Raw genomic sequence first — 25,850 nt, 5'->3', positions numbered from 1 at the left:
TGTCCATCTTTTTTTTAAATGAGGAAGCAGGCATAGAGGAATTGAAGTAACCTGTCCAAGGTCACAGAGTTGTGCAAGGGGTTAATGGGATGCTTGCCTGTAAGTACAGGAATGGGTGTGAGGCAGAGAAGACAGCAGAATGCCTTTAAAGCTTCTCATTTGCATGTACTGCATAGCCTAAACGGGCTCAGAGCCCTGTCTACAAAACCACTATGACGTATGACCTTCCCAAATACAAGACTTGAGTTTACTTCAACTATAAAAGCATTGGAAGATGGGCCAACTGTACGTAAGGGAGGACATACAAAGCTGGTACATGGGGTCTCTGATGCATACTCTGTGAATCTCATTGAATTTGGGGACCTCACTGATTTCTTTGAGGTTATCTCTCATCCAATCCCTGCAGTGTAATGCTGCCTTATTTGAACTTTTACTAGGCTCAGAATTGAAATCATTGAAAAGAAAATTAACTTTGCTCATTTTTCTATTTTTAATTACTGTGATCCATTTTCACTGGTACTTTTGCTACTGAAAGTCGTTCTGATAAAGTGAGGAAGGGCCAGATTTTGATTTAATCAATTAAGAAGGCAGTGTTTTATCCCGAAACGAAGCCACATTTTATCCACATATTTGATTTTGTTCATATTCCCCTCATTTGGAGGACTTTGTTTTAGGGATTTATGATTTAATATATGGCCAGAGAGTTGTATTTTTCTCTTCCGGTTACTAGGCACAGTCTAAGGGTTGGTTTTTCTATGAAGGTTAAATATTAAGTAGATGCATCCGGCTCCCATTTATGTTCTCCATGGCTTTGTAATTAAACTTTTATTCTTTGCCTGCGAGGAAGTACAGGAACGGGAGAGAAGACATCAGAACGCCTTTAGAGTGTCTCATTGATACGTACTTGCATATCCTGACCGAGCTCAGAGCTGTATGGTCTCCCTGGATTCTGAACTTGAGGGGTAGGGCTGCAGGGAGGGACTTGAGAAATACTTCACTTGTCTCCCACTTCCCCTTTAATAGTTAGATGACCCGCTGATGTCAGATTAAAGAGCACCTGAATTCTTTCATGAGTCCAGTAACAATATATATTCGGGGATCTTATAGTAAACAGTGGTTTGTTCTAAGACCTGTTTTTCCAGCTGATAGGTGGCTCCACCTTGATGTTCCACTGGCACCTCAAAGTCAACGTGCATAAAGCTCAAGTTGTTAGCTCCTTCCCTAATGTTTACCCCTCTTCTTTGTTCTCTACTCCCATTTCCATGTTGGCGAGGCTGGAAATGCCACGGTTACCCTGGATTTCTTTCTGATGTGTGTGTCTCCCCACAAACAATTGAGTAGTTTGCTTCAGTCTTCCCTGCTTGATGCTTTTATCACCCCCACCCTTCATGTTTACTTAGCAAATTCTTAGTGGTTTCTTTAGTTACTTCTTTTCTCTTTCTGATCCCTTCTGTTCTCTTCTTTTCCTTTCTCTTCTGCTCTTGCTGCCCAGCCCCCCTTCCTCCACCCCTCCTCTCCTGTCCTTTCTTTTCCTTTCTCTCTTTTCTCCCTCCTTCCTCCTCCTCTCCTTCCCTTCTTCCATTTCATCCTCCCTCCCTTCCTTCCTTTATTTGTTAAAAATTCTGCTTACAGAGCTACCACCCTACGTTTTGTAGGAAGAATAGGTCTACTTTCTATAAAATGTGTATCATTTTAATTATCCTTGTATAATTCAGTAGAACTCTCTCTCTCCAATAAGACATCACTATTCCAAATTCTCTCTCACCCCCAGTCTCCCTTCACATTTCCCGAGAGCAGCTTGCACTGTTTCACTGTCTTGTGCTTTATTCGCTTTGTTTCCTGCACCCGAAAAGCCTTTCCATAGTCACTGCTTTTGAGGATCTGGTCCAGTGCCAACTCGTGAGTCCACAGCTTGGTTGTCACCTCCTTCTGGAAGCCTTTGCTGACCTGTCACTGGGGCGTAGGTTCTCTTCCTCTGTGTTGTCATGGAACTTGATACCTCTCTCAGCAGAAGCACACCCTCCGCTATTGTCATCTATTTGCTTGTGAGCTTTCTGCCCCAGACCACGGACGTGCTGGGGTTTTGGGCTCTATCACTTCTCTGTGGATCATCTGTGTTTGGCACATAGTAGGGCATGCAACAAAGCACCCTTCCCTAGAGGAAGGATGTAACACAGTGATCCCACTCTCGTGTTTTTCCCATTTAAGACACTCTTTAGAACAAACACTCAATTCTTATCTCTCTCCATCCTGAGCCAGTGGCAAAGTTGGGTCAGATGCAGCAGACAAGTTCTGTGGATCATGCACTCAGCTTTATAATCCACTTGCCTTGCATTTTCCATTTTGTTTTGCATTTTTCCCTGTGGAACATTGTTTTTTCCAAATTCTTGAGACTGACTTTAAGATTTATTGGTATTCTGTCAGCCCAAATACCAAGTAACTGTAGAGACTTAGGTCAGTTTTATGCCGAGTGAAGTGAGAAAACCAGTTGGGTAGACTGTTGATGGCTATAATCCAAAAGCTGATAATAAAAATGTACATAATTTAAAATATGCAGGACTTTACCCTTAAAATCACCCCTTATATAAAGTTTTGGTTCCCCCACAAAAAAAAACTGGTTGGCTCTTATTATTCAAATTTTTTATTGGATTTGTTACTTATTTTGTGGAAAAGAGTGTTTACAGGAATAACTGTGGTGACTCCAGGAAAGCCAGGAATAGGGTGTGGTAGCATGGGACGAAGAAGATCACCATCCAATTAGATAGGTTATTGAACTGTCTAACAATTCGTCTCCACCAAAGGTCCATCACTGCGGCACACTCTGTATGCTACACTGTTTTTTTTTGAAGCACTGTACAGTGCAGAAACATTCCCTGTGTGGATTAACACATTGATTCTGACTCTAGTTATTTTCAGCCGAGATTGGCCCTGGCAGATTTCTTCAAGCTATTTGTAACTTCAGTCTTTGAGCAGTGATTTTTAGCAACTTAGCTTTTTATTAAGTGAAGGTTTTACTGTTTTGACTATCAGCCCATAACCTCAAGTCCCCTTAAATTAGTACCCTCCTAATTGTCTCTGTTGCTATCAATTATAGTACTTGAAAATGAACCACATCTGAGGAAGAGTTTGTATTTAGTTCAAACAACCCTTTTTGTTCCCCTGACAAGAAGTACATGTCCTGAAGTGTCATTTCAAGAGTTCTGAGGCTTCAAAAAAATATTTTCCTTTGACATATTCTTTTAGATATTACTCTTACCAGTTTTTGTTCCGTATTATTAGAAGGAAGTAAATGAATTAAGGTTAAAGACCTTGCAAAAAGCCAGCCCTTTATATTTCTAACTTCTACAGAGAAACATTTTTGCGAAAAGACATATGTAAATAAATTAGAAACAAAGGCCATGAAACATACTTACATGGAAGGAGTAGTTTTTTAAACTAAGTTTAAAATGGAATAAAAAGCCATCACAGTCTTCAATCAGTGAAAAATGACTTCAAATCTGTTCTTTTTCATGCCTTTAACAGGTAAGTCTAGTGTTTCTGTTTAACTGTAATTCACAAGCAAATGGCTCCATAGTCGCTGGTTTTGGGGTGAAAGATGCATTTTGTTCAGTTTTTTGAAGAAGCTCAAATATGTCCAGTTGAGTCAATAAGGGGGGTGTGAATTACAGTTGTGTTCTTATCCCAGGTAACTCAGGGGCCTTGGTGACAAATTTTCATCTGTGCCCACATCTACCACAGTAACTTCATTCATTCAAACCAAGTATATTGAGCCCCTGCTGACTTCCAAGGATGAATAAAATATCATTCCTTCAGTCCAAGAAGGAAGTCAAACAGAAGCATTAGCTTAGTAACAACAGAATCGAACCTTTTCGTATACAGCTAAGAACACTAAGAGTGACAAGTTTATGAGTTTGTCAATGAATGACTTCACCATGTTCCCACTGTTTAGCCTTTTCACCCCATTAGCAGGACAAATTAAATTAGATAGTCCAGTTTTATTGAATAATGATCCCATTCATGTGTATAGTACTCTTACAATATGCTGACTAACATGGCATACACTAGTTCCATGTGGCTATTTAAATTTCAGTTAATTAAAATTAAATTAATGAAAAATCAACAAAAATTACTTAAATCAGTTCCTCAGTTGCACTAGCCCTATTTCAGTTGTTCAGTAGCCACATGTGGCTCGGAGCTACCCTCTTGGACAGGGTGGACTGCAGAATATTTCCATCATCTCAGAAAGTTCTATTGAACAGCATGATCTTGAGTTTACAAATCAGTTTCAGCTACATTCTTCCCCTTGATCCTCACAATAATCCTGTAAGATGGCAAGGTGTACACTGTTATTTATATCCATAAGGATGAGGAGATTGAGGTGCCAGGGGGTTAAATAATGTGTCTTTGCACAGACTTTAACTTCTGGACCTTCCCTCGGGAGCAAACAAATCCGAGTAAAGATTAATACTATTATCTACAAATCTCGATCTTCAAATATAAGTAATTTAAAGGCAGAGATGTGGTCTAGCTTGCTCACTGTTGTATTCCAGTATCTATTCCAGAGATTGGCACAAACTAAATACTCAGTGGCTACTAATTAGATGAACGAATAGGTGTAATTTTTGGTCCAAACATAATTTACAGTTTAATAGAAATTTTAAAATATGCATATCCATGTCAAAGGAACTGCTGGATTAACAGGTTGTAATTATAATTCTGGTTAGCAAAAGAAAAAAAGATTGAAACTTAAACTGTTTATTCTGTGATCTCTTTTTTCAGTTTAGTCATAGCGAGGGAATTTTTTTCTATTCCTTGCTGGGTTCGACCATTTGAAAAGTTTGAAATAATTCTCTGAATGTGTAGGTGCTGTTTCCTGGCAATAAGATTCAAGAAACTGTTGTTGCAAACACTTATTTTGTATTAACTGTTGATGCTGTGTATTTGTATTTAACTTATGAAAGAATTGTTTTAAGTTAACGTTTATGGATCATGCAAATACAATGAATATGGTCAGTAGTCTTAGGTATGGTCTCCTAAAATAATAAATTATGTTTTATTTTAGAATGGCATTTAAATGATAAGCATCAGTTTATTTCACTATGACTTAAATGTCCATCTCTTACAAAGAAAAGTATGAAAATGGCCACAAGGGTAGCCTTTAAATCTTTTTGAAAGAGCAAAGGAATAGAACACTAAGTAACAATGTTTCCCAAAGTTGGCTTTTAATAATTTTTTACATATTTTTATAATGGCTATACTAGCTTTAAGTAATATAAAACTAGCTTTAAGCTAGTTATACTAGCTTTAAGTAATATAAAAACTAATATGATTTACTGCTATTTACCAAGAAGACAAATAGATAACCTTATAGAAATGTCAATATTATTATTCTTGTCATTAAATGAGATACTTGTGTTTTTGTTTGCTTGCTTGGGTGGTTTTGAAAGAGCATCTTAAATAATAATAGAGCTGGCTGGTTTTTCCTGGGTAAAAAACACAACCTGTAGGCACACAAATACCACCAACTTAAAAGATTTAATGAGGTTTTCACGGTAACTTAGTTAATCCTAAACCAAAATGCGATACTGGAAGTTTTGGGGTTTTTTTTGTTTGTCTGTTTACCACACGGCCTTTCTTTCACGGTCTCTTCACCTGATAGTAGTCATTGTTAGCCTGGATTTTTTAATTTTTATTTTTAAAGCTTTTGTCAAATACTGGAAGGGATGCTGTGATGCGTAGTAGTAACTTTGATTCGCTTTAACATCCTATGTTTAGGGATTCCTTAGGCCTCTAAGTGCTCTTTGTTCAGCCCTTTCAGGGTAGACATGGAATATGTGGCTTGGAGATTACAAAATCAAAGATACAGTGATGATGTGTTGTGGTTTCTCAGGAATCCCTGTTCTACAAGCAGAAGTTAAAATCATTTTATGTTAGGAAGATCGACAACTCTGAAGCAGTATGGTAGCTAAAGCAAGAAAATTTTGGTTTGCTGGTTTTGCTCACATGAGAGAAGAAGGGCATACTTCTACATTTGCCCCTTTTGATTCAAGTTGAAGTTCCTGAACAAAGTTACCAGAGTTGATGGAATCCCACTGAAATGCTTTGTTTTGTTTTTGGAAACAAGCTTCCTCCTCACCCCTAGTGAACTGGGAAATAGATGGAGGGATTTTGCAATATGATGACATTCCAGGGCACATTTTAGTTGTTCTAGTTACTGAAATGCTAGGTTAGAAGGGTATATTGGCTGTATCCTCATGCGGTCTGGCTTTGACATATCTCTCACAGCCAATGGCCAGGCTACTGGCTGGGAGGGTGCCCCCTTCTTCCCCTTCTGGTTAGATGATGCCTGGCTGTTGTGGACAGATGGGAGTCTGTGTGCTTGCCATGGGGGATGTAGACATCACCCAAAGTGAAACATTGTCATCCTTCGATTAAAGGCTGTAGGAGACATTTGTAAATTATTACCTTAATGTACAGTAAGTGTTGAGCTGTTTCTGTGATCATGCACATTTCCGGGAACTGTAATATTGGAAACAAATGTAGGGGTGGCCCCAGCTGAATAATTCTTGGCCAGACAGGTTAAATCTTTTGATCAATCTCACAACCTCTCTTTAAGTGGCAGAATGGACTGCATTCTCAGTCCTGTACAATAGAGGTGCAAGTGTGTTTCTCAGCGTGCTAAAGGAATATTATTTGCATATTAAGTAGAACTTCTTAAATGATTTTTGAGATGCTTGAGACTTTCCTCATGGAGTGATTTGGATATGAGCAGTGATCACGCATGTCACTTTTGAGCAGCTGTTGAAGAAGGCAGAACATGATTATGTCACGTGCTTAATCTATTACATCTGGTAGCTAGAAAAACTCAGATATTCTCTGATAGTTAGAAGAGGAAATCTCTCCTTTTTTGGAGCATTTCTATCAAAAACTCTGTTTTAAACCAGGAATTTTGGTTACTCAGCAGTGGCGCTTAGTTCAGCTGCCCTTTGCAGGGCACACGGAGGAAGGATTTTATATAAAGTGACTTTTGAATGACTTCATTGCCCTAATGCTGTACAGTTCTATAATTTTGGATAGAAAGGAGAGCTGTGATCATTTTTGTCGTGGGACAATTTTATTTTGGCCTTTGAACATCCCCATGACCCACTGAGACAGAGCCTTGATCAGATGAGGCCCTGGAAGGTTTTCTTCTTTTCCTTTATCCTGGGTTGGGAAACATTTTAAACTTTTTACGTTAGACCTTCTTCACCAAGACTTCAGGTCCACCGTATTCATTTCATTTTTGGTTTAAAGGTCCACCACATTCATTTCATTTTTGGTCTAAGAGTGCCTGGGCTTTAATCATAAGGCATTTTGTGTGGTCATTTTAGCACCTTTATTTTATCCAAAAGGTAGACTTCATCTTTGCCCAAAGCTTCATTGCTATAGGAACTGAACAGAGGATTTCCTTGGAGAACGTCTGCATTGAGTAATCTCTAAGCAACTGCCTCTAGTTTTGACAGCAACCCTTAACTTCATGAGAAGAAATCCACTGTGATTCGGATACTTCTGCAAGCATGTGGTTTGAAGGAGACCGTAGTAAAACCTACTTACTTGAAAATTGTTTTCTTGGCTTTTTAAGAAAAGTATTTATTAAATCCATTGAATTAGTTATAGTCCTCTTATTACTTATCTTTTTCTGTTACTTTGGCCAAAAATGTTTAGCATAATGAGCCTCTCAAAGAGTAGCTATTGAGACATGAAGAGTGCATTTCTTTGGCTCTGATTATTCAAGTGATTTCATAATAAGCAGAAGTAGTATTGTATTTTTTGATGTGGAATACTTGGCAATATCCCCTCCTCCCTCCTACAGAGAGCACGAAATTAACGATACCTTTGAAGTAACATCCATCTCTTCTGTACCAGGTCACTTCGGGTGGAACATTCATTGGCATCGGACGGAAAACTCCAGATTGCCAGGGAAACACCAAGTACTTCCGCTGCAAATTCTGCAATTTCACTTACATGGGCAACTCCTCAACTGAACTAGAACAACATTTTCTTCAGACGCACCCGAACAAAATCAAAGCCTCTCTCCCCTCCTCTGAGGGTGCGAAACCTTCAGAGAAAAACTCTAACAAATCCATCCCTGCACTTCGGTCCAGTGATTCTGGAGACTTGGGAAAGTGGCAGGACAAGATCACGGTCAAGACGGGAGATGACACTCCTGTTGGCTACTCAGTGCCCATCAAGCCCCTCGATTCCTCGAGACAAAATGGTACAGAGGCCACCAGTTACTACTGGTGTAAATTTTGTAGTTTCAGCTGTGAGTCATCTAGCTCGCTTAAACTGCTAGAACATTATGGCAAACAGCACGGAGGGGCGCAGTCAGGCGGCCTTAATCCGGAGTTGAATGATAAGCTTTCCAGGGGCTCTGTCATTAATCAGAACGATCTAGCCAAAAGTGCAGAAGGGGAGCCAATGACCAAGGCAGACAAGGGCTCTAGTGGGGCTAAAAAGAAGGACTTCTCCAGCAAGGGAGCAGAGGATAATATGGTAACGAGCTATAATTGTCAGTTCTGTGACTTTAGATATTCCAAAAGCCACGGCCCTGACGTCATTGTAGTGGGGCCGCTCCTCCGTCACTATCAGCAGCTCCATAACATCCATAAATGTACCATTAAGCACTGCCCCTTCTGTCCCAGAGGCCTTTGCAGCCCAGAGAAGCACCTTGGAGAAATTACTTACCCCTTTGCTTGTAGAAAAAGTAATTGTTCCCACTGTGCACTCTTGCTTTTGCACTTGTCTCCGGGGGCAGCCGGAAGCTCGCGAGTCAAACACCAGTGCCACCAGTGTGTGTTCTCCACCCCTGACGTAGATGTCCTCCTCTTCCACTACGAGAGTGTGCATGAGTCCCAAGCTTCGGAGGTCAAACAGGAAGCCAACCACCTGCAAGGATCGGATGGGCAGCCGGCTGTCAAGGAGGGCAAGGAACACTCATGCACCAAATGTGATTTCATTACCCAGGTGGAAGAAGAGATTTCCCGACACTACAGGTAAGCCATTGGGGGGGCGGGGAGGAGCGATGTCAAAGAAAATGATCCAAAGAATCCAGAGGGCTGATCCCAGAATCGTCGGGAATGATTGTGATGACTTGGGGAAGTTACGGGACAAGTAAACGTAAAAGACCGTTCATAAAACTGCAGATTATGTATTTATCGAGGCGGTAACCACAGATTTTAATATGGTCACTTGTTTCAGACCGTTTACTCTTATTCTTCATACCCGTTCTCTGCCGTTTGCGGGGCAGTCTTTTACAATTCACGGTGATGACGGTAATGCTGATGAGGTCACTCATTTACCGCAATTCATGGATTTGTCCTTGCCAGGGGGCTCCGCATCCCATCGTTTTTGATGGGGCCCGCTCCCAAATGAAAGGTGCCATTGTCCTGTGTTCTCTTCTCTGTTCCAGCTGGGAAGCAATCAGCTTGAGGACAGGTTGCTCATTTTTCTTTTAAAATGAGATTGGACATTCTTCTGGCTTTAAAAAAAAAATTTGAGCAACATCCTCATTTCTCAAAGAAACAGTAATCTGAAGGTGAGAATTCTGCAAGAGGTGTGACTTTGAATTTCTCTATGCTCACTCCTCTGAGTGGGTAAAGCCACAGTTATTATAGATCCATAAGCAGAGATATAAGATACATTCATGTTTTTTTTTTCACTTTCATCCTATTCTCTTTTTAAATGTTACTTTTCCCAGTTAATCTTTCATATTTTCTTTTTTTTTTTTAAGATTTTATTTATTTATTTGACAGAAAGAGAGAGAGAGCACAGGCAGGGGGAGCGGCAGAGGGAGAGGGAGAAGCAGGCTCCCCGCTGAGCAAGAAGCCTGATGTGGGACTTGATCCCAAGACCCTGTGATCGTGACTCCAGCCAAAGGCAGTCGCTTAACCGACTGGGCCACCCAGGCACCCCAGTCTTTCACATTTTCTAAAGATGGGTCTAGGATACATCTCTTTATTTCATTTATACATTAATTCCTTAATGAATTAGCTCCAAAAATACACATTGTGCCAGGCATTGATGATAAAGGAGAACACAAGACAAACCTAGTCTGTGCCCACATGGAACTTACAGTTTAGTAGGGAAGTCATTAGTGGATCATTATGAGTACAAGTGTCACAACAGATGAAGTAGAGACCCCTGTGTTTGAATAGAATGACCACAAAGCCCAATATGGTAGATGAGGAGCATTTAACCTGAGGAAGGAGCCTCCCTGAGGAAGAAGCATTTAACCTGAGACTTGGCCATATGAGGGGAATTTGTTTAGCAAAATCCTGGTAATACAGCACGTTCAGATGTTACTTAGTGTTCAGTGGGTGCTTTCTTGTTATTGTGCCTCTAAGCATCAAAGCAAAGAGCTTTATTTACTATTTTTAAATGTTTTTTCTTCTGTAGACTCAGTATCCTAGTTTAAAAATCTTCCCATTCCAAGATTTTAAACAGTTTCTTAAACAGATTTTAATTTTCCCATCACAAGAGTTTGAACAGTTCCTCCCATTCTTTTTAGGAGTTGTGTGTCCGTGTGAGTGTGTGTGTGTTGTCAATCACCAGTAACGAAGCAGTTCATGTCCAACAATAGGCTAATAATGTTCGATGTTAATTTGAAGGGCATCCTAATGTTCACAGTGAATCTAAATGTTCAGAAAACACTTCCTTGAGATTTACACTGTTTAATTTATAAGGTCAGCCCTAGGAAAGACACAGTCCTGTAATCAAATATGTGTTCACACTTGTAGTGAGTGTTCCTGCCTCCTCTGATGTTAGCTGCATGCTAATTTATTTCTGGGCTAACAGACATTAGCTTCCTCCTGAGCTTTACCAGTGTGCATATACATTTGTTAGGTGGTATAAAAATTAGGTAATCCATTCTATTTTTGAAAGAGGAGGCTTTCCTTAATCTTGAGGAAATTAGCCACACCGCACCACACCACACTACACCGCACGCGCGTGCGCACACACACACTGATACATCTGGATACCAGATCACTTGCATGAGTGGCTTTTTTTGAGGATGCTGAGGCCATTGCTTGAAAATGTGTCTGGAAAAGCAGAGTTTCTATACGCTTTGGTTAGACAAAAAAAAAAAAAAAACCTCCCAAGAAATAAAAGTATGAATAAAAATATTACTGAATAATCTCAGTTTAGTTAATAGTAATGAAAATAAGCTCTTGAGGGAAGAAACTAGTCTTGTCTTGTTCACTGCCGTATCTACACAATTTAGCACAGTGTCAGAATGGCTAATAAGTGCTCAGTGAGTAGATCTTTAAGTAAATGAAATGCCTGTGAGTTTTTTACTTCACAGTCGTTAAGGATAAGCCAAGATCTCCATGGTGAGTTACAGTTTAATCTCAGACTATTTTATGGTGTTGAAACCCTTCTGAAGACTTAGGGCTCCACACCAAATGACAGTTGTCTGTGCATTTTGAATTTAAGTCAACCTTTTAGCAATTTTTAGATGAGAAAACTGAGCAATACTTGTTCCTAGGGCATTAAAATCCTCCTGCACTTACTTTTAAAAAAGATTATATTTAGGGCGCCTGGGTGGCTCAGTCGGTTGGGCGTCTGCCTTCGGCTCGGGTCATGATCCCAGGGTCCTGGGATCGAGTCCCGCATCAGGCTCCCTGCTCTGTGGGGAGCCTGCTTCTCCCTCTCTTCCCCACTTGTGCTCTCTATCTCACTGTCTCTGTCTCTCTCAAATAAATAAAAAAAAAAAATCTAAAAAAAAAAATAAATAAAAAAGATTATATTTATATATTTGAGAGAGAGAGAGAAAGAGCGAGCATGAGTGAGGTGGGGGGCTGGTGGGGAGGGGCAGAGGGCGAGGGAGAAGCAGACTCCCCGCTGAGCAGGGAACCTGACACTGGGCTTGATCCCAGGACCCCAGGATCAATCATGACCTGAGCCAAAGGCAGACGCTTAACTGACTGAGCCACCCAGGAACCCCATTCCTGCACTTATTATTAAAACCTGCTCTGGGGTGCCTGGGTGGCTCAGTCATTAAGCGTCTGCCTTCGGATCAGGTCATAATGCCGGGGTCCTGGGATCAAGCCCCACATCAGGCTCCCTGCTTGCAGGGAAGACTGCTTCTCCCTCTTCCACTCCCCCTGCTTGTGTTCTTGCTCTCGCTATCTCTCTCTGTCAAATAAATAAAATCTTTAAAAAAAGAAAACCTGCTGTAATTCATGTGGTCCTGGATTAAGGTACTGAGTAGTTTTTCACTGATCTGTTTATGAGTTCTTGTAGAAATATTTGCAATTTGGACACTTAAACTTTCAGAAATTCTACTGAACGTTGAACAACAGTGAAGGTTCTAGGGATGTGAAAGGAGATAGTCCTATGGATGCTGAAAACTTGTTCTGCTATCAAAGCATTTTCCCCACATGCTACATTTTGAAGATAATATAAGAGGACAAGTTTACCATATCACAAGAATATTTTTCTGGTTAAATTTATGTTTATTCATATTATACATGTTTGGAAACTTTCTCCATAATTCTGTTGTAACTAGGGAATATTCTAGGCTTTTGAGTGCTTTATGTATTAGTCTTATGGTGTAGTAAAAAGGTAGTAGAAGCTAAGATCTATAAAATACATGAAATCAGGTAGCTATAAAAAAAAAAAACTACAGCTGAGAAGCAGGAGAGTTGATTGAGAGTTATGAGTGAAAACTTTGGTGTGGATTCCACTCAGTGGGCATTTTCAAGAATCAGGTTTAATCTTGGTTGAACTGCAAACATTATTCAGTCAGTAACTGGAACTTGGTCAATTCTCTTTTCTTAATGTTTCATATTTACTTATGTTACCCCTAGCTCACATTTGACTGACTTACTATGTTCTACTCCTGCATTTGTTCCCCACACTGTTTGTTTTATTATTTATTATTTAAACAGTATATCCATTCTCTAATTGATTACCTACCATTCTCCTCACTAGAATTTTTTGTGTTATAACTTGGGTTTCTGGAGTAAGTAGGAGTACTGTCTCCTCACAAAACAACTATAGTAGATAAAACGTACTTTTCAAAGCCTTGCTAGACTTCCATGAGTTAGAGAAATTTCTGAAGCTTTTCTCGTCTTCCCTTTACCAAGAGTGGACTAAACCCAGACTGGGGAGAAGTGAAGAGCAAGCGTGGAGTGTGATGTTGTGCTGAGACAAATACCAGTATTGATGTAGGTCAGTCAGGAGACTACACCTGGAGTCACTGACAGCAAGCGGCTGGTGATTCTGTTTTACGTTAAGCTGGACCTTGAAGGTGGCTGAAGTGATTCCACATTTAGAGCCTCCTCTGACTCCTGTCAGAAATAAACACAAGTTTGTCTATATGAAATACTCCAATTTTCACCTCCATGATATCTGTGGCAGAAGATAAACCTTAGATGAGTCCATTATTATAGAAATTAACCATACAGGAAGGGATTTAAACCATTCTATGGGAAATCAGTGGGAATTGCAAATAATGGATCTAGATACCAGGAAAATGATAAGTTATAAGAATATAATATATTCTTAGTTATAAGAAAGCTATAAAATATAATACTTTTCAGTTATAAAAAATAATGTGTTTAAAGAAATGAAAATCAAATCTATAAACTGATCAAACTCCATGAGACTATAAAGGATTAGAAATGTTCAAGAAAAGAAACAAATAGTATTTTTTGAATTGAAAATATAATTATTGAAACTTAAAATGTGGATAGGTTCAATAACAGATTGGGAAATGGTAGAAGGCAAATGAATTAGTCACAAGTTAAATCTGAAGACATTAGCCAGAATATTTAAAAGAGGGGGATGGAAAGTATCAAAAGTAGACAGTAGGTTATAGAAATGTAATAAGCTGTTTTAACCTGCATCTAATTAGAGTCCTAGGAGAAAAGAATATAGAGAATGGAAGATAGGCAAATAGTATTTGAGGAGATAATGGCAGAAGATTTCTAGAACTGAAAGATGAAAGACATAAGCACACAGATACAGAAAAGCATAGCTTATACTAAACAGGGACATATGCAAATAAATTCAGTCACAGACACGTTGTAGTAAAAATTAAAATGCCAGAGAGGTCCTTTTGGAGCCCCCAGAGAGAAACAACATATCAACTACTTAGAAAAGACAATTAGGTTGACAGCAGACTTTATAGGCCACGATGGAAAACAGAAGAGGGAGGAATTCTATTTAAGGTTTGAAAGGAAAAAAACAAACACAAAAATAGTCAACCTAGAATTGCCTACCTGTGAAAACAATTTTCCAAGAACAAGCAAAGATATTTTCACATAGTCAAAGATCAGGAAACTATTGGTAAATCTAAACAGACATAGTCTGCCTTATTTGTACAGTTAAAAGGAGACAGACTAAGGTGTTGGGTAAAACAGTTATGTAAGTTTGTAGGGAAAATGATCAGAAGTAAAGTGCTTAAAAGCCCTTGAATTGTCTGGAGGTAGTGTGTTAGGACTTTGCTCTGCATACTTGGAAACTTAAGGATAACCAGTGAAAGAATAGGAAATGGGTACATAGCTTCTGAAGCTATAGAGGAGAATGGAACAACAAAATAAAATTCTATTTTCTTAAAAAAATGGCAAGAGAGGGTACATGGGGAAAATGTATAAATAGATAAATAAGATTTTAAAAGTAAGATGGTAAAAAAAAACAGCTATCAAAAAGCTTAATGAACCTGGGTGAATTAAACTTTCCACTTAAAAGGTATTATCAGATTTATTCAAAAAGAAAATTCAACTCTAAGCTGTTTACATAGGATACACGCTCAAAATATAAGTGTATGGAGAGTCTAACAAAAAAATAGACAGAGGGACACCTGGATGGCTCAAGTTGGTTAAGCATCTGCCTTTGGCTCAGGTCATGATCCCAGGGTCCTGGGATCAAGCCCCGCATCAGGCTCCCTGCTCAGCGGGAAGCCTGCTTCTCCCTCTCCCTCTGCTACTCCTCCTGCTTGTGTTCTCTCTTTCTCTCTCCATCAAAAAAATAAATAAAATCTTTAAAAAAAAAATAGACTGAGTTATAGGCAATATAAACCAAAGGAATATTGAGATAGCATTATTAAACTCATACAATTTAGATTTTAAGACAAAAAGCATCGGAGGGAAAAGTCAATACATAATGATAAGAGGTTCATTTCTTGAGGGAGATATAATAATTCTAAATATATAAAATATAGTCAAATCTATATGTAAAACAAAAACTGATTGACAACTACAGGGAAAATACGACAAACCACAATCACAGTGATAGATTTTAAGCAACCTGTGTTACTAAAGGTTGAACAGAAAAAAAATTTTCAAAATATAAAAGATTAGAACAACAAATTAACAAACTTCATTTAATAAAAATATATCAATTGTGCATCCAACAATTTAGAGAATTCACATGCTTTTTAAGCATATATAAAATACCTAGAAAAATTAACACATTTTAAGCAAAAAGAAACAAATTTCAGAAAGAAGTATCATACAGAGCATATCCTTTGACTCAGTGTAATTAAGTTGGGTCTCACTAACAAGAAGGTAAGAATAGATGAAGTTACATGAGGCAAATACTAACCAAAGAAAAAAGGAGGTGATTTTTATCTCAGAAAACATAGATGTTAAAAAAATTATAAAGGGTAAAAAAAAAAAAATTATAAAGGGTAAAAATGGTTAATACATGTGACGCATAAAGTGAATTGGCAAAATTCTGGCAATATCAAATGCTCATATTCCCATTGGAAGCATAATTACACTCCTCAGAAGAAAATGTCTTTCATGGATACATTTGGAAACCTGTGCAAAAATGTTCACAGTAGCAGTTTTTGCAAGCAGGACGCAAAAACAAAAAAACAAAAACAGCAGGGGCACCTGAGTGGCTCAGTTGGTTAATCGTCAGACTCTTGATTTCAGCTCAGGTCATGATCTCAAGGTCATGAAATTGAGCCCTGTGTTGGGCTCCGTGCTGGGCGTGGAGCCTGCTTAAGATTCTTTCTCTTCCTCTCCCTCTGCCCCTCCCACCCTGCTTGCACACATGCACACTCTCTCCCTCTTAAAAAAAGAAGAAAAAAAAGGAAAAAAATACCAATTAATAATGATAGCTATTGTCATTAAATAATTTGTAGATTTTCTTTTTTTTTAAAGATTTTTATTTATTTGAGAGAGAGCATGAGAGAGAGAGAGAGCACCAGCGGAAAGAGAGGCAGAGGGAGAGGGAGAAGCAGGCTTCCCGCCGAGCAGGGAGCCCGATGCGGGGCTCGATCCCAGGACCCTGGGATCATGACCTGAGCCAAAGGCAGACGCTTAATGACTGAGCCACCCAGTCGCCCCAATTTGTAGATTTTCATACAGTGGAATATTACACAGTAGTGAATTTAAGTAAATGACATTTGAATATGACATAGATGAATCTTGTAAGTACAATTTTGGCAGAATAAAAACAAATTGAAGACTATTTGCAGCTGGATACCATTTTATGTGAGTACAAAAACTAGCAAAACAAAACTATATACATATTATATGTGTGTTTGTGTATTCACACATATATATTCATATACATTCATGTACATATATGGAACTATACCATAAGTATAATTTTCTCTATATCATGTCTTTCTATATATGTATATACATATATGCATACAGGGATCTCTCTGTATTTCTCTGTATATATATATATTTATACCAACACACAGAGAGAGAAGGCATACATATATATGTAATCATATTCTACGATTATGTTCCAGTTTTTATTTTTTTTGTAAACCTAAATATGAATGCGTATATATATTTATACATACACACACATATATGTAGACTGTGTATATGACTAACATTATATGATAACATTTTATTTTATTTTATTATTTTTTTAAGATTTTATTTATTTATTTGACAGAGGGAGACAGCGAGAGAGGGAACACAAGCAGGGGGAGTGGGAGAGGGAGAAGCAGGCTTCCCGTGGAGCAGGGAGCCCAATGCGAGGCTCGATCCCAGGACCCTGGGACCATGACCTGAGCAGAAGGCAGACGCTTAACAACTGAGCCACCCAGGCGCCCCTATATGATAACATTTTAAAATGAAAATGGAACGTCAGTTTTCATCAGTGAAGTCCAATAAATACTTGAATAAATGCTCAGTCCCCCTTATGAGTAAATAACTACTTAAAAATCATTACTATTGTCATTGTCTACCTGCTTGTTATCTAGAATGTGAAAAAATGGACATATTTTTGGTAGTAAATCTGATGACAAGCATCTGTCTAGATGGAGATTTATGAATGCATTTTAAAATGTTTAGACAGTGTTTGAATCTGTTAGACCTAAAATCTGTAACTCGGACTGAAGGAAATAACGTTGGATACCATAGCTGGTCAAATTAAGGTAGCTACTGCTCAATCTCTACCTTAACAGAGCACCAAAAGGAGCATGGACTGTGTGCTCTGCTAATTCTAAAGAGCAGATTTTATGATAAGCACTTAATTATCAACACATCTTTAAAAGCTGAGTACATAGTGCATTAGCACAGAGTTTCTCAAAGGGTGAGGACCATGATGGTTACATTTTAGATTTGTGTATGTTATAGGTGACATGTTCTTTTAAACAATACCTAATAAATCAGTTGCCTGTAATACTTTGAAATGGAGCTAATAGTTCAAGCTGAGAATTTCCATTGTGAGACAGAACATTACCCAGGATATTACAGTCCTTCAAGAAAATAACCCACAGTCGGCACTACCTTTATTTGTATGTACGATTAGAATTTCAGATTTAATGGTCCTGAAGACTTTGTACAAGAACCATGATCAATTCCTGGGATAAAATAAAGTTTAGTCATGATTTCTAGTTCATATCAGTTCATAGAAATCATTTCCCAATTCTTACTCACTTTCTATTTTATGGGGAGGTTTGTCTTCCTTTAACATTTGGTAAGGGATATCTTCTTTTTGAAAGTGAATCAGGGAATCATAAATTGAAATTTTTCAGATATGACACGAGTTGTATTTTCTTCTACCACTTGAAATGACCCCATATTCCCCTTAAGAAACCCAGTTACTCCAAGTGAGTAAACACTAATCAGATTATTTCAGCTTTAAAAATACAAGATGAGTGGATTGAATGGAATCTTACTCAGGGTTCAGTTTATCTTATATTTTGTAGACTGTTCCTCTGTACTTAACTAAGACTGAATATTATTTGCAGTTCCAGCTTCTAAAAGTTGACTGATCTGGTTATTCACCTGTAATTCCTTTTTTTGTCTTTGTCCCTCAGATACTCTCTTCACCTGCTCTTCATCCCTCATTCTCCAGTGTCCGTAATCTCAAGTGCTGCATGTTAGAGGCCTTGATACCAGAAAAGTGTATATTACAAAATGACTAACTTTATTAGATACCAGATCTGTTGATCTATATTTAAATTAAACCACCTTCGGGCGCCTGGGTGGCTCAGTTGGTTAAGCTACTGCCTTTGGCTCGGGTCATGATCCTGGAGTCCCTGGATTGAGTCCCGCATCGGGCTCCCTGCTCAGCGGGGAGTCTGCTTCTCTCTCTGACCCTAACCCCTCTCATGTGCTCTCTCTCATTCTCTCTCTCTCAAATAAATAAATAAAAATCTTTAAAAATAAATAAATAAATAAATAAATAAAATCTTTAAAAAAAATAAAAATAAATTAAACCGGGCGCCTGGGTGGCTCAGATGGTTAAGCGTCTGCCTTCGGCTCAGGTCATGATCCCAGGGTCCTGGGATCGAGCCCCGCATCGGGCTCCTGGCTCAGCGGGGAGCCTGCTTCTCCCTCTCCCTCTGCCTCTCTCCCTGCTCATGCTTTCTCTCTCTCTCTCTCTGTATCTCTGTGTCTCAAATGAATAAATAAAATCTTTAAAAAAATAGAAATATAGAAGTTTTATCAGAGTAAGGTAATGATAGAGTAGCATCTTTGAGCTGATCTTTTTCTAGGATCTAGAAAAGCTCAGCCCCTTATGAACTTTGAAAATAATGTATTATCTCTGCTAATGAATGAAACACTATTGCTAAAGCCACTGTACATTGAAATATGGATGGAACTGAAATAAATGCATTTTTATAGCGCATGAAAATTCTGTTAAATAGGATAAGGAATAAAACAACTTTTCTCACAAATTTTAAGTCATTTGAATTAAGTACAATTTGGTCTTTTGTTAGGCAGCTTATAGTTTTCTCTGGAGGCAAGGGATGATTTAGCTTTTCTATCAAATTTCTTCGATTCATGTCCTCGTTGTCTAAAATGTTACATGAGTCATACTGATTTTGTTTAAATATATCCCAAATATTGCATGGGACGTACTTACACTAAAATATTTGTTTTTTTACACTGACATTCAAGTCGTCATTTTGTGTTTATCTGGCAGTCCTATGCTAGGGAGACCTACGAAATGACATCTTTTTCCCTTAGGTAGCATGAGGAGAGTGTTTGCTATCTGTTTGGCAGGAGAATATAGAATTTAAATTAATGCAAAGCATATATTTGTATTAAGGAGAAGTTTGGCTAAATGTAGCCAGAAGTTCTAGGAGTTTTTAAATAATGAAGGGTTTATTCAGAAAAGCCACTCAAAATGCACCGTCTATGAAATATATCTGTGTACTTCTTCTTAGTATTTCTTTGCTGCTTTATGATTCTGTATATTAAATCCAGCATCCTGAACATCCACAGAGCTGTGGTGGTTTATCCCTTTTGTGATTAAGTATATATTTACTATTGGATGTTCTGGGTGGGGAGTGGATACAGAGATGTGTGAACATTGATCTTGATGTTAAGGCAATTACAGTATAACCGTAATCTAGGACATACACAAGATTTTAGTAAAAGGCAATGTGGAAAAAGTCCTCAGAAGAAAACAGAGATTTGGAGGAGCTCAGAGGGTGCTAGGCATACTTGGGTTGAATCATTTTGGAAGTCTATATGGGTGAGAGTGTGGATCTTGGGAAATGCAAGAAAGATTCCTTGAACTTCTTTGAAGTTTTCATATGAATGCTGATAAAATGAAATTCATTTTGTAGGTCAGAGGTGAGTCCAAACTAAAGTATTTTAACAGTGACTAAACTTGTATCCTTCTGTAATGTTTCCTATACTAGGGATTAAAATCATCTATTTTCATTTTTAGGGGACATGGCATTATGTTGAAGGTCTTCTCAGTAATTATTGAGAGAATGACGCATGTCAGAGAATATATGTACATCTTTCAGGGACTAACTCCAGAATCAGCTAATAACATTGCATCAGCTACCAAACAGCATCCATGAAAGAGGACCGTGGACAAGTGCTCAATACTGTGTCATGTCCTCTGTATTATTCTATGTGAATTGACTTGTCTATGCTTCAGATTCTTATCCCATGAAGTAGGGATGGGAATATGTACTTTGTGTGATTGTTGAGGGATAATGTATATAAATGGCCTAGCACTATAAATAGTGAAAGATGATCCCCACACAATATAATTATAAAAAAAAGATTAATTCTTGTTTGGGGATTATGCTTGACAATGTTATAGTTGTAGTTTTAACTTCCAAGCTGTTAGTGTTGACTCTCAGAGGTGGATAAGGTTGTATGTGCTTTAAGAGGGGAGATGATGTTGCTCATCATAAAGAATTCATTTGAAAATATTCTGTCAAGTGCTGACAGTTTGTTCCATACTAACTAATACCCATCTTGAAGTTCTTTCTAACCATGGCTTCATGACTCTTGCTATTTATGGTGTGGTCTGGGCACCAACAGCATCAGAATCATCTGGGATTTTATAAGAAATACCGAATATTGGGTACCACCCCAGTCTTCCAGAATCAAAATCTGGATTTCAGCAAGATTCCCGGGTGATTCCTATGCATGTTAGAATTGGAGACACACTGCTCTAGATGTTAGTGTAGGTTATTAAAAAGTTTATGTGGCTCTAAGCTTTTGAAAGTAAAGTAATGTCTTTTTAAAATATTTTCTCTCATTTATTTAAGACATATTACAGGGAGGGCGCCTGGGTGGCTCAGATGGTTAAGCGTCTGCCTTCGGCTCAGGTCATGATCCCGGGGTCCTGGGATCGAGTCCCGCATCGGGCTCCCTGCTGGGCAGGGAGCCTGCTTCTCTCTCTCTCTCTCTCTCTGTCTCTCATGAATAAATAAATAAAAAATCTTAAAAAAAAAAAAAAGACATATTACAGGGAGAAAGAAGCCCTTCCGGTCTCTAGAGTCCTATGTAGCAAATTGCCTTTTCTGCTTCACCTGGCTGTGTTCAATGGCCTGAAAGATTGAGCACTTTAGCAGTTTACTGCTTAATTGTCAAGCTTTACTCTCTTTTCATAAATAGTTGTTACACCCAGAATCTTAAGATTCTGATTAATGAGCTAGTAAGGGCATTACCTGGGTTGCATTGGACCCTATATTGCTAGGAAACTCAGCATGTTTTGCAGACCATTACCGTAGTTGGTGTTTTCTGCTGTCAGATGATCCGTTTCCCTTCCTCTCGTGTTTTCATTTTCCATATTGTCAGTGGTTTCACTGATTTCTATAAAGTTAAAAATTTGGGCTGTCAGGGATTGAGAAATGGAACATTGATCTGGAAGGTAGAAGCCCTGTGTTCCTGACTCGATGTAGATTCAAGGGACAAGTCACCATTTCTCCATTTACTTATCTGTAAAATGGGCTGTATCCTTCAGTGAAATGGGAGATCAGAGTGCTTTGAACTCTTCAGAAGGAAAGGTGTGTGAGTTGAGCTTACTATTACAACTTTATTTTAATGTCCTTCCTGTTAAAATGTGTTTTCCTTTTCACTGTAAAACCTGGTTCTCACCAAGAACTTAGTTCTGCAGTTGGGTGGTGGTGGTGGGGGGGGGTTGTTGTTGTTGTTGTTTGCTTTATATTCATCCCCACTGATCTCTGATCGTTCTCCAGCACCCATGCCAGGGAAGGTTTTTCCTGGAACAATCAGATCAGGAGCTCCTCTGTGGGGCAGATCAGAATAACTCTTGCTGAGATCTGCAAAAGAGTCAGGGGTTGTCCATTGAGACAACTTGGAATCAGGGAACCTAGAAGCCCCAGACAGCTGAGTGTGATACTTTGTGAGGAATTCAGTGCCTGGGCAGGGACCCACAGCCTTTGTATTTTTAAGGGGACATACCAATCAAGGCATGGGTAAGGGTTGCATGTGTTGTCTTTATTTGGTGGAGGGATAGGACGGCTCAAGGACATTTCTAGATTGCAGAATAAGTCGATATTGAAGGCACATAATCTGAATTACTGAGATATATTACTAGATATATCATGATTCTAAACCATCTTAATGAATACACTCAAGGCATCTCCACCTCCCAAGACTTTAATAAAATATAGGTAATGCCTTTTTCTATTTTTGTGATTCAGAATCTTAAGAGTCTGTGTCTATTAATGAAAAGAGTAAAGGTAGGCAATTAAGCAAAGTACTAAATTCCTCATTCTTTCAGGCTATTGAATGCCACTAGGTGAAGCAGAAAAGGCATAGAATATATTCTACCTGTCAGTGTCTTAAAGCAAAGGGTCTTCTAGGAAATAAACTTACTTTTAAGAACGATGTTCATCATGGTTAAGGTACATAGGAGAATGGAAAAGGATGATAACAAAATGCTGGTTTGTAAGTTTAAACTCCTTTGCACAAAGACCATAGATTCACGCAGAAGAGAGGGGCTTTATTTAATTTTGGGATTTATACCCATTGACCCTACTTATTTACTCACCTACTAAGGTGTTATTTCCTTAATATTCACAAGAATCTATCAAGAGGCACTATTATTTTCACTTTGCAGATGAAGACATTGGGGCAAGTTTAGTAAATTATCTCAAGTCACACATAGAGTAAAAGATAGAGCCAAGACTGAAATTCAGGCATTCCCAGAGTCTACACTCTTATATGCTCCAGTAAGAACTGAGATCCTGCTGTTTTAAAATATTTTGTTGCAAGGTACCCTAGGAAATTGTACTTCTTCTACTGTGCGTTGCTACTCTCTCCTTCCTGTTGCCCTAGAATTGTCTTTATTTCTTGAAGTAGCTTCACTGTAATTCTGTAGAAGTTTTGGACTTTGGAATTTTTTATACTTTTTGTACTTTTGGTTTTGTATAAAATACCAGTTTTGGTAGAAGGAGCAGTGGTAATTGATAGTCTTACTTTATCGGAAGGAACCCCCCTCAGAGATTTCAAACAGAGACCCCACCATGTCAAGGAAACCATAAATTTACTGCCGTAGTGGGCAGTGAACTCGCTAGAACTGTCTAGCGGTGAAGGTTGATCAGAGCTTGTGAATGTGCTTCCTGAAGTTTGTTTAATTTACATGGCTCAATAGATTATGTGGTATATCTTCAGGAGGGTATTTCCTAGGTATGTTTTGGTCTTTAACCATTCTGATAAATTTGTTTTTCTCTGTATGATTGAACTTCTTAGACATAAAAATTTTTTGGTACAATTTTGAAGTTAGGAGTTTATCTCCCATTGAAGATACTCAAATATAGTTTTGCTAGGAAGGCTCTTTATTTGAAGTTCCCATAGGTTCAAGGTCCTAGATTTTGAGTCTTTTGTCTTTTGTCTTTTGTGATCTGAATCCTATATGGGGTTTTCTAGCCTTGACCTTGGGTTAAGATTCTTACTCTTGGTTATAGACATCTTCTCCTCAAGGGTTAGGCTTCTTTCACTTGAGAAATTTAATTTTAACATTACATTTTTATGGTCAGTTCATCATTAAATTATTCACCTTTGTTGTATTTCCTTTTGCTTTATCTTTACTACTTAAACAGTGAAGAAAAGATAGAAGACAACTTTCTGTAAAAACTAAAAGTTAAATGTCCATATTTATTCAACCAAATTTAAGCTGTTAATGATAAGAAGACAGTTTTGTACTGCATTAAGTACTCTCGACAAATACTGGCTGAGATTTTGTTACATATCTTAATACCTTTGAATTTTGCCTCCTTAAAATATGAACATTCTTTTGGATTTTTCAGCCATCAGACAGGTCTCATAAGGGAATGAAGTTATTCAGTACAGAAACCGTTAAGGTCCCAAGTGACTAAAACATACATTTAACGATGCTACTGCTGTGCCTATAACCTTGCAATTGCTTCCTTTAACCTCTGAAGGTATCTCTCTGCCTGCTTATCATGGTCTACAAAGCGCTAGATGACCCCTCCAGCTTGTTGATTGACATGCTTCCTCTTATTTATTCCTCTAAAGCAACGATGGCCTCTGTTCAGTATTTCAGACTGGCTAGAATGTGCCTTCTTCCCCTTCCCCCTCCTCCAACAGGAATAGCTCCTTTTCATCCGTTGGTTTTCTCTCCCTCAGAAAGGCCTTCCTGACTGCCTTATGCAGCCCATCAACCCCATTACCATCCCATCCATAAAAGTTCTTGGCACATACCACTCTTTATATTTACTTATAGTCTAATGTGAGGATCGTCCTTCCTGACTAGACTCTAAACACCAGGTGGACAAAGACTGGGTTTCTTCTACATACACCAGTGTGACCCCAGGGCCTGGCAAAGTAATTTGTGATGATCATCTACAGTTATATATATGCGCACATACGTGGTGGTGGCTTTAAGTAATAGCTCTCCAGACTTATTTTGTTACTTTAAGTTGGCAACTGATTGCATTAGTGAAGTAGCAAGTGTTTCCACATGGAGTTTATTTAGAGAGTCATACAAAGTTTTTATAAGTATGCCTTATTCCAAGTCACTTGTGTACCTTCCCAATATGTCTTTTAGGATACAGTGCCTCTGTTCTTCTTTGTTAATCAAATATTTGTCTTAATTTGACAGTGTTCCATCTTTAATAGCAGAGGATGCTATGAAATTCAACAATACGTTCTTTTTGTTTTATGCCTTTTAAAAAAGAAAACACCTGCATTCACACGTTCTTTATGAATGAATATATCCAGTCAGCCCCTGTCGTCCTACACACCCAGCAGACGCTCAATTGTTGAATGTTCCTAAAGCCTTACGGATAGATAGAATTTGTCTTAAAAAATCTCGAGCTTCTGATACATCTTATTTACTAGATTAGATCAGTCAACCATATTTCATTGACTAAATTGATTTAAATTGTGTGATAGAAAAGAACACTGTAATCAAGTAGAATTTAATACATGTAAATGCTGTATAAACTAGCACTAGAGATGTATGTATATTTATAATGAAAAAAATGTCGATTTAGTTGAAATAAACAAAGTGAAAAGTCCACTGATGAAATCAGTGTACGAATATATGTCTGTTAAATAATATAGAATTGGTGAACAGAGCAAGTCTTTCAATAATAAAACATACCAACCAAGTTTCACTGTGAATTGGCTGGAGTGTGGACACATTAGTTTATATGTGTGTGTCTACCCGTTATGGTTGATCTAACAAAAGGGAATGTCACATTCTTTATATGGAACCAGAAATGCCAGTTAATTACATTCCAACTTCTGGGTGTTGCGAATGGTGTATTTTGTCCTACCTGTTACATTGCAGGAGATAAAATTCAGGTCCTTAAAGACTGGGTTTTTTTTTTTTTTTTTAAGTTACGTTAATCACCATACATTACATCATTAGTTTTTGATGTAGTGTTCCATGATTCATTGTTTGCGTATAACACCCAGTGATCCATGCAGAACGCGCCCTCCTTAATACCCATCAGGCTAACCCATCCCCCCACCCCCCTCCCCTCTAGAACCCTCAGTTTGTTTCTCAGAGTCCATAGTCTCTCATGGTTCTCTCTCCCTCCGATTTCCCCCCTTCATTTTTCCCTTCCTGCTATCTCCTTCTTTTTCTTTTTAATTAACATATAATGTATTATTTGTTTCAGGGGTACAGGT

At 38.3% G+C, this 25,850-nt stretch overlaps 1 protein-coding gene across 6 annotated transcripts in view; it reads left to right on the top strand.

The window, feature by feature from the left end:
- Window positions 1–25,850, top strand: part of TRPS1 (transcriptional repressor GATA binding 1) — a 259,064-nt gene that overhangs the window by 55,032 nt on the left and 178,182 nt on the right. For all 6 annotated transcript variants that reach the window (XM_081816420.1, XM_081816414.1, XM_081816419.1 and 3 more), the window contains one exon: window positions 7,906–9,035. In XM_081816420.1, the coding sequence (XP_081672546.1) occupies window positions 7,906–9,035 (1,130 nt within the window). The remainder of the gene's footprint in view (window positions 1–7,905; window positions 9,036–25,850) is intronic.

The sequence above is a fragment of the Leptonychotes weddellii genome, chromosome 4 (genome assembly GCF_054177405.1).
Source record: "Leptonychotes weddellii isolate Sample4059 chromosome 4, ASM5417740v2, whole genome shotgun sequence".
In the NCBI taxonomy this organism is placed as follows: domain Eukaryota; kingdom Metazoa; phylum Chordata; class Mammalia; order Carnivora; family Phocidae; genus Leptonychotes; species Leptonychotes weddellii.
Note: the sequence above shows the minus strand (reverse complement) of the source record. Positions and strands in the feature narration are given on the sequence as shown.